An 8,946-nucleotide genomic window follows, 5' to 3' on the forward strand; every position below is an offset into this window, starting at 1 on the left:
TTCGCTGAACATATTCCAGTTAGTATATGTAAGGAGTTTTTTACGACGACTGTTATTTAGTCCGGGTATCAATGTGTAAGTCGGAAAGTGATCACTGCCATGAGTTTCGATGTCTACAAACCAGCGAGGTGGGGGCGAAATGGAAGACGATGCCAGCGTGATATCTAAGCAGCTGCTAAGTGTTGCACCTTTAATAAATGTTGGACTTCCGTCATTCAATATAGTTAGGTTGTGTTGGTGAGCAATGTTTAAAATATTTTTTCCTCGTACTGTGGTTTTTACCCCTCCCCATAAAGGATGGTGGGCGTTAAAATCCCCAGTCAAAATATGTGGAGACGGGGTTGCCTTAATTAGCTCGTCTAGAATGTCTTTGTCGAATCTGGCTCTTGGTTCAATATATGCAGCTATTACTGTTAGAACCGTAGTGTCCTTGCTAATTGTTGCTGCCACGTATTCATTGGTAGGATGGGGATTTACATCGTGTACCACATATGTGAGGTCTTTACGTATCGCCAGTAAAAGCCTGCTGGGACTTCTTCCACGACTTGAGTGGAATACTTCATAACCGGACAAGCGTAATGTTCGAGTAACACGTGATTCCGATATTGCTATTACGGGGAATTGATATTTGAAGGTTAATTGACGAAAGTCTGAAAGACGGTTCCGGAGGCCTCGAGCATTCCACTGAAAAATGAATGAGTTGTTACGGACCTTCTCTACCTGCACCAGGAGCTGATCAGAGGAAGAGCGATGTCTATGATTGTGATTGTAGCTTGTGCCAGTGGAGAATCAAGGGAAACAAGAAGATTACGAATCAGCGTTGCTATCGTGTGTAGCGCATTTCCCAGGCTCTGTGATTTTGGTGTTTCACTCGATCTTAAAAGCGGTGGGGCCTTACACTCGTTATGGAGCTGCTTTGGAACCCACTGGAGCTTCTTCGATTGGCTGACGCTTTCTTGGTGTTGGCCGTGTGAAGATCCAGGTGACGTTTGAACAGGATTTGTCCCGTCAGTTGAATGGCTTGGCAGAGGTGGGAAGGCTGCATCTCTCGCTGGGGGTACCACAACAACTTGCGATGTTTTCTCGATTTTGTTACTTTGGCGGTGATGACTTCTCTGCTCAGGATCTTGATGTCTGGGGCCAGATGGCTTCACCACAGATCGGGCAGCTGTGTAGTTGACATTGTTTTCGCTGCAGTAGGCTGATATCTTCTTTTCTGTCTTGTAGAAGGTGCATTGGCGTGATGTCGATTCGTGGTTCTTTTTGCAGTTGATGCACTGCGGTTCTTTTGCTTCACAGGCACTGCGTTGGTGGTTGCCGCCACAGCGACTACACCGCTCCACCTTGTTGCATACACTTGCAACATGGCCAAAGCGACTGCATTTTGGACATTGTCGAGGTTTGTCTGTGTATGGTAGGATTTTGAATCTGGTGTGGCCTAGAGTGACGTACTCTGGAGTAGTTTCTGTGGCAAAGGCGAGCTTGACGATATCTGATTTCCCTAGCCTTCTCACTTGGGTGACAGGGACAGTCGCGCGTATCCCTTCCTGGAGGTCCGCTTCTATGATCTCCTGAGAAACTCCACGGATGATTCCAATAGTTGAAGATCTTTGATGTGCCTCATATACAGTGATTTTCATTCCGCAGAGGGTTGTCATTTTGAGCAGAGTCTTTTTGGACTCGGTGTTTCTCGTGTCGATCGCCAGAAGATTAAGTCGGTAGTTTGGTCTGATGAGGATCACTCCGTCAGGTGCAATGTCGTTTAACTTCTCAGATAGCTTTAGAGGATTGACCTTCGTGATGATTTGGCTCGGATCTGCAGGTTTGACGACGACGGTGAGGCCGGGGCTTGGCGTTGTGATGATGGTGTCGTCACTGGATGCAGATTCCTTCGAGACATGCTTTCTCTTCCTGGTCCTTTTCGATTTCACCAGAGTAAAGCCTGCGTTGTCGTCAGGGTCGCTCATAATGATGCTAGAGTCATCAGACATGCTGGATGCATCTGATGACTGCGCTGCGCTGCCGGCCTCATGGATCATGGTGTTTGTCCCCTAAGGGACCAAATCAGGGCCTTTTTTCAGGCGTCGTCGCAGATTTGTAGTGCTCTGATCGGGTAAGATAGAGACGAACGGCCAGATACCTGCGCAGTTTTCTGGATCCTGTTGTTTGATTTAAGGAGCGAAGAAATGGAGCCGTGTTCCAAAACACTTCGTCGTCGTCTCCCTATTAACTCGAAGTTTCTCAAAAACACTACTGTGTATTCCTCTATTATCTTAACAAAGCTATTTCGGCAATCACTCGAACTCGGAAGCCTTCCCGAGGACTGGAGGGTGGGGAGGGTGATTCCTATCCATAAAGGTGGTGACAAATCCAGCCCAAGTAATTATCGCCCAATTTCCGTAACAAGTGTCCCTTGCAAAATTTTAGAGCACATAATCTATTCGCATCTCGTTAATTTTCTTAATTCCCATACATTCTTTTCTCCTGCTCAACATGGCTTTAGAAAACTGTTCTCATGCGAAACTCAGCTATTAACACTTACGCTTAACCTTCACGCTTGCCTCGATCGTTCATCTCAGGTTGACCGCATTTTTTTAGATCTCTCTAAGGCATTTGACAAGGTTTCACATAGGCTCCTTTTGTATAAACTCAGTAAACTGAACATTGACTCTCATGTTTTGAGTTGGATCAACGCCTTTTTAACTAACCGTTCTCAATTTGTTCATGTTAATGGCATTAACTCGCACCCCTCTCCTGTGACTTCTGGTGTCCCCCAGGGTTCAGTACTCGGCCCTTTTTTGTTTTTAATATATATCAATGACCTTCCTTCGCATATCTCATCCTCAGTTGGTCTCTTCGCAGACGATTGTGTCATTTATTCTGAAGTAACTAACGATTTTGACGTTCTTGCGCTCCAGTCTGACCTTGACAGTATTTCTCGTTGGTGTGATAAATGGCAAATGGAACTCAATATTAACAAGTGCAAATCCATGAGAGTATCACGTCAAAATAACACCTGTCCCTCGTACCATATAAGAACTGTTGAGCTGGAATCCGTGTCCTCATTTAAACATCTTGGTGTTCATATCACTAACAACCTCTCATGGAACATTCATATTGAGTATATAATTAAAAACGCTAACCGCATGTTGGGCTTTCTAAAAAGGAACTTCTCTCTTGCCCCACTGTCCTTAAAACTATTTCTTTACAAATCATTGGTCCGCAGCAAACTTGAGTATTCTTCCGCTATCTGGGACCCCGGTATAACGCTTGCATTATCATTAGAAGCTGCTCAAAACCGTTCTGTTCGTTTCATACTGCATAACTATCATCGCACATCTAGCGCAACAGCAATGAAAACTACCCTAAACTTGTCTGACCTCTCCCTACGTAGAAAAATATCTCGTCTATGTTTATTTCATAAAATTTACCACCACAATGCAAATCTTCGTCAGCATCTGTTAATACAACCATCATACGTCTCATCACGTTTCGACCATCAAAATAAAGTTGGCATCCCTCAGTGTCGCACCTCAAGCTTTCATCAGTCTTTCATACCCATGACATCACTGGACTTTGAATCGCCTTCCCGCACCTGTTGCCAGCATAGCCGAGAATTCCGGATTCAAAGCTGCACTTTGCGAATATTTTTTTGATTTTGGTTGACAGTGTTTTGTTTTAACAATGTTCTGTTTTTGGATTTTTATGCTTACCCGCCTAATTACTGTTTGTCTTTGTGTGCAATTAGATGTGTGTGTCCACTCCCCTCTATAATGCCTTCGGGCCCTGAGGCCTTCGGGCTCTGAATAAATAAATAAATAAATAAATAAATGTTGTTTATTTTTGTGCTATAAGTGTGATGGTGAAAAAAACATTTGTATGTACATGTTGTCCTCTTTCGCTGCACTGGGGAGGCAGAGGCTCGTCAAGCAACAACTGAGTTGCTATTTTCTCTGTCTCCCCTCTCCAAACGGAGAGAAATAAAGAGTTTGAGTTTGACTCAACCAACACACTCTTCTCCCAAGCACGCCACTTCATGAGTTTCTAAGCAGCGCCAGATCGCGGCAGTATTGCTTGTTCGTAGGGTAATACCCAATTCACACGGCAGCGTTAAGGTACCTTTACCTTAGGTCCTTTAGCTGAAGGTAAACGGCGTTCTTGATCACACGAGAACACTGCCATACGATAAATAAACGGAGCACTTTAAACTGATGTCGATCGCATCCCTGCTAAGCCGCGAGAGGACCACGTGATAAAACATTAGACCTCGAAATCGGCTTGACGCGTTTTTTTTTTTTAATTGTGTGTGAAATATCACGATTAAAACCCCAATATTATTTGTGTTTGCTTTTGCGGCACTTCATTTTTTTCTCTAAGTCTAAGGGCACACCTACCTAACTGAGTCATGATTTAAAACGTCCGACCCGTCTAGCCACACTGACCCTAAGTCATCTGCGTTTAAGAGTTTCCATTGCGAGGTGGGCGACCTTTTTGAGTTTAGCAGCTCCATTTTTCCGCGAAGTTCTCACTTAAGTAGCTAAATAGTGCCCGGCAGAAACGAACCACGTCGGAGTCTCACGGTTACGTCAGTCACGCCTTCGAAAGGGATGGACGACGACGAGGATAACGGGTCCTGGGCGGGAGTGTCGGACGACTCGTCTAGAACCTCGAAAAAGACCTCGCAGTGGTCCATCGTGCTCGGGTTCGTAGCAGACATTGTTTTCCCCGTGCCGCCGCTGCTACCTGCGAGCTAGAGTATGCGTTAATCGTTAATACATTATTCTATCATATTTGCGTTCCCAATAATTTCACAATTTGCGACTTTTATAGTCAATTTGTTATAATGCATTAAACAATAAATATTTATATATCTGTGATCTTTATTTTGAGTTCGTGGGTCCGAGGGCACTCCCTTTAGCTGTAAAGGGAGTTTGGCGAGCTCCGTTTAGCACAGGAGATTCCTTAGCAAAAAGGACCTTTATGCGCCGTGTGATTCCAATCTCCAGCTCCATTTACTACAGGTACCTTTGCCAAAGTACCACCGTTGCCGTCTGAATTGGGTGTCACTTAGTCCTGAATGGGCGGAGAACGTTAACGAATTTACTAAGTTGCATATGGCGAAGCTTCCAGAGTGCCTCCGCGACGTGCATTTAACACCATAATGATTGCCGTTTTGCGCAGACGATATGTAGGAGCTTGATCTGAGAATGCATAAACCTCTGCCAGGCCAACACTCTTTCTCCGCAGGACGTACTGTGACTATAACAGCTCAAATATGGCACCCGGTGAATACCTTATATTCGCGGTGAGAAGCTCGCGAGGGGCGCTGCTGTTTTCCTCACTATGGGACGTGCACGTGCTACCCACGCGGTTATGTTTTAATTACCATGGTGCATAGAACTTTGGCATTGGAAGTGCTTGCACCAGCAGAGGGAACTGAAGTATCCTCGTTCTGGGTTGCGAAGAAATTCTACCACGCGGCGATACCCGAACTTCTCGCCGCGAATGCATAGCTTGAAGGTGTCGCCATTGCTGCGTACTGACGGTTATTTCTAGTTGCTAGTTCCCTCGAGCTACCATTTCTGCGGTGTGAAATTAACACATGTGAACCAAACGCTCGTGGCACATAACATTCCTGCATGGTCGCGGATGACGCTACGGGCAAGCTGTGAATAGGCCATAGGGCGTACAGTCCTCGGATATTATTCCCAGGCGAGATTGTCACGCGTTGACTACAAGCGGCAACCACAGTGCCCTTGGCTGTGCAGAGCCATTAACGTCACGAGCGCGATACGCATTGCTCTTCTCGCTGGCAGATTTTTAAGTGAGAGGTAGAGTGCTCGCGGTGACGTCCATCTCGTTTTCGTACCTCTTCAAATACGCAAGAACAACAATACCGTTGTAAGCAATCTATGGTGATAGGCATGATTAAAACGTGAATTGCGAGCACAGTGCCAAAGGTGCTTATCTTGGGGAGGAACGCTTTTGGTAGCACAAGGCTCCATAGCGATCTTGGTGCGGATAGTTCAGAATTAACGACCCTTTCGAAGATTGGAATGGACCAAGTGACCATTGCCATGGCAACTGATACCAATCGCCTTGCAAGGTTCGGTCGTCTGTAGGTTAGCATCTGTTCGTGCCCGGCTAGCAGGCAAGGAAGGCAAATGGCGCTACTTTCCCTATATCCAGTGGCTTTAGCAGTAGGTCGTGGTCTTTAGTATTCTCTGGCGGCCATAGCTGAGTCCGCGGCTGCTGGGCGCTTGCTGAGAACAAGCTTCCGCAGTTGTTTCATGCACGGGCATTCCTCACCATCAATAATGCCGGGCTTAGCAGCTTAAAAACGTGTGCTCAATCTGAGCATGTGCAGGGAACTGCGCACTCAAATATGGCGTCCAGTGAATACTGGGGGGCTATGTTGCGCTTTTTGCACTCCCAGGAAACTAGGGAGAGGGAAGTGACGTCAACAACGCAGCAAATGCAGATTGGATGTTGATTTTGTTTTCTTCTGTCAACATCCAATCTGCATTTGCTCTAGTCGTTGACGTCACTTCCTTCTTCCAAGTCTCCTGGGAGTGCAAAAAGCGTAACATAGCACCCCTGCTGCAGAAAATACGCGATCGGCGGCGGCAGATATCAATGCGAGCCACGTATAAGTAAAGAATAGGAGACGATGGATAGACAGAGAGGTTTCCTGGACCGGTTAGCCTATAGCGAGCTACTCCGTAAAAATAAACGAATAAAATTAGAAGTTGACTTGCGAGGGTATCTTTGTCGTCGATGTTGTCCACCATGGCCGTGAAGAAATAGACGAAGGCGAGAGCATGCGCCATAGCGCAAGGGTTCTCATGTAGCTCGTTCACAGGGTCGTTGGCAAAGACCGGAAAAAGCTTCTGGTACTCCGGATGCTTCGTAAACAAGGTTTGGAACAAGCCCACGGAGTTGCTGCGCACGTCTTGGCGGAAGAGGGACCACGAGTCGATGATGTTAACCCTGTCTTGCTCGGACAGGCCCGTTATTGCATCGACCACTGTGCTCTTGCTGTGTCCGAACAGCCAAGACATCGTGCAGTATTCAGTAATAGCCGAACTTCTTCGGTCGCTGGCAGGGAGCAGGGTTCCCCGAAAAGGAACGTATACGGTGGTTTCAGATGGCCTTGCTGACTGCAATCCTGACGTGGTGGAGGAGTTGGAATGATGATCGGCTAATGGCGGCGGAAGTTTCCAAAGGTTGGTGCAGCGCTGGTTGGTGCCACAATCAACTCTATACTTAAGACCATTAGGACCAATCCAGCACACACCTTCCGGAGGGCCGAGTTTCAGCGGCGCCTGTGGCGGGGCCTGAAACTCTGTATATTTTTTTTTTTGTCTTTTCCGCGCTGCACCAGGTTGTTTTGGCCCCTATGGTGTTGGCGGCGCGGTCGCAGCCAATACCATCTGGTGTTGGCTGGGCAAACTAAAAAAAAAAAGCGAACTAATTGACGAATTGCATTCCTTCAGTATTCTTTACATAGAGAAAAACATTTTACAGCGTGAACGCGCTTGAAACCAGAAAGCCCGACCAGTTGGAACGCACCCACGGATAACAGAAGAACCCGACGAGGTAGGACGACTAAAGCCCCTTGATAAAAGCGTTTTTTACAAGTACCGCCAACCATTGTTGTGGAAGCGCACGAGACACGTGCCATGAGCGGGTGCTCCGCCGCCATTCGCTTCCAAGGCTCGCTCATTTCAGTGCTGCGCCGCCATTTGCTTCCAAGGGCCGCTCGAGACATGGGCCTCGTGCACTCGTGCATTTGACGCTACTTGCAAGACAAACGCAACCACATCGAGGGGCTTTAAGGACGACCGAGCATTTGTGCCACCTAGTGAGAACGCCTCTCACTAGGCGGCACTAAAACTCGGCCCTCAGTAAAGCCTTTAGCCCCCAGCAGGGAGCAGGCTCTTCCATAGGGAGCGCTCAGATGACGTGGTCGTAAGTATAGAGTTGGTCGTGGTTGGTGCTAACCAAGGTTAATAAAACACTCAGTTGGGAAACTCACCCTTGAAACCCTGACCGCTGGCGTCCACCGAGACCAATCTAAATTAAAGCCCCTTCATGTTTCAAAAGTAGCGCAAGGTTCGTCGATGCACGAGGCACGTGCAACGTGCAGCCCTTGGGAAGATCATGGCGGCACAGCCCAGCACTACAGTGGCAGCACTGAGCTAGATTTCAGACGCCATGAATTTCCCAGAAGTGGCGCGCGGCACGCGCCTCGAACATTTCTACAACAATGAATGGCGCCACTTTTCCCAGGATAAAGGGGCTTTAAACTAAATACGATAACAGCGCCACCCTCCAGCGACGAGTCAGCATATGAAAGTGGATTGATATAGCTACTGCGAAATGGCACTGCGAGAAGGCGCCACCGACCCTTGCGCGACTCGACCTGAGCCAATACGTGCGGCCATGCGGCTCCCGGAGTGACCTCTGCGGGAAGAATTGCGGCGTTGCCATCGCCTCTAGTTCGGATCTCAAGCACGGATCGGAGCCACTTTTTCAAAGCAGGCTCTATGGCAGTTTCCCAACTGAGTTCTTCTAGTAGCGTTGGTGCTATAACCACAGTGTAAGAAACATATTTCTTCCACCGTGTTTCTTCTGACATAGTGCTAACCAACGCTGGCGGGTTGTTCCCTAGCTTTTCCGAGATCGACACGAGTTGCTGAGATTGGAACCGGCTCTAGAAAAGGGAGCAACTCGGAGCAATCCGAAGACGTTTGAAGCGACTGCAGCCAATCAGGTACGCGATATTTTCACGTGACACCCCCGTGATGGTGATGATGGCAACTAAAGACTTAGTTCTGGTTTGAAATTCATCGTTTTTGGAAATAAACTGTTTCAGAAAGATAAGCTAGTATTCTCAACGAGATTTAAATGCATAAAAACACGTTTATAGCGCGTAACTGTGTG

The 8,946-nt window shown here is 47.3% G+C and overlaps 1 protein-coding gene across 1 annotated transcript; it reads right to left on the reverse strand.

Annotated features, from left to right (window-relative positions):
• Positions 1-716: 716 nt before the first annotated feature.
• Positions 717-1,991, reverse strand: LOC115324647. Its single transcript, XM_029985259.2, has one exon. The coding sequence runs from the start codon at positions 1,989-1,991 to the stop codon at positions 717-719; it is 1,275 nt and encodes a 424-aa protein (XP_029841119.2).
• Between the last annotated feature and the right edge of the window lie 6,955 nt (positions 1,992-8,946).

Source organism: Ixodes scapularis, unplaced genomic scaffold, assembly GCF_016920785.2.
Source record: "Ixodes scapularis isolate PalLabHiFi unplaced genomic scaffold, ASM1692078v2 PGA_scaffold4__175_contigs__length_147842914, whole genome shotgun sequence".
NCBI classification, from domain to species: Eukaryota; Metazoa; Arthropoda; class Arachnida; order Ixodida; family Ixodidae; genus Ixodes; species Ixodes scapularis.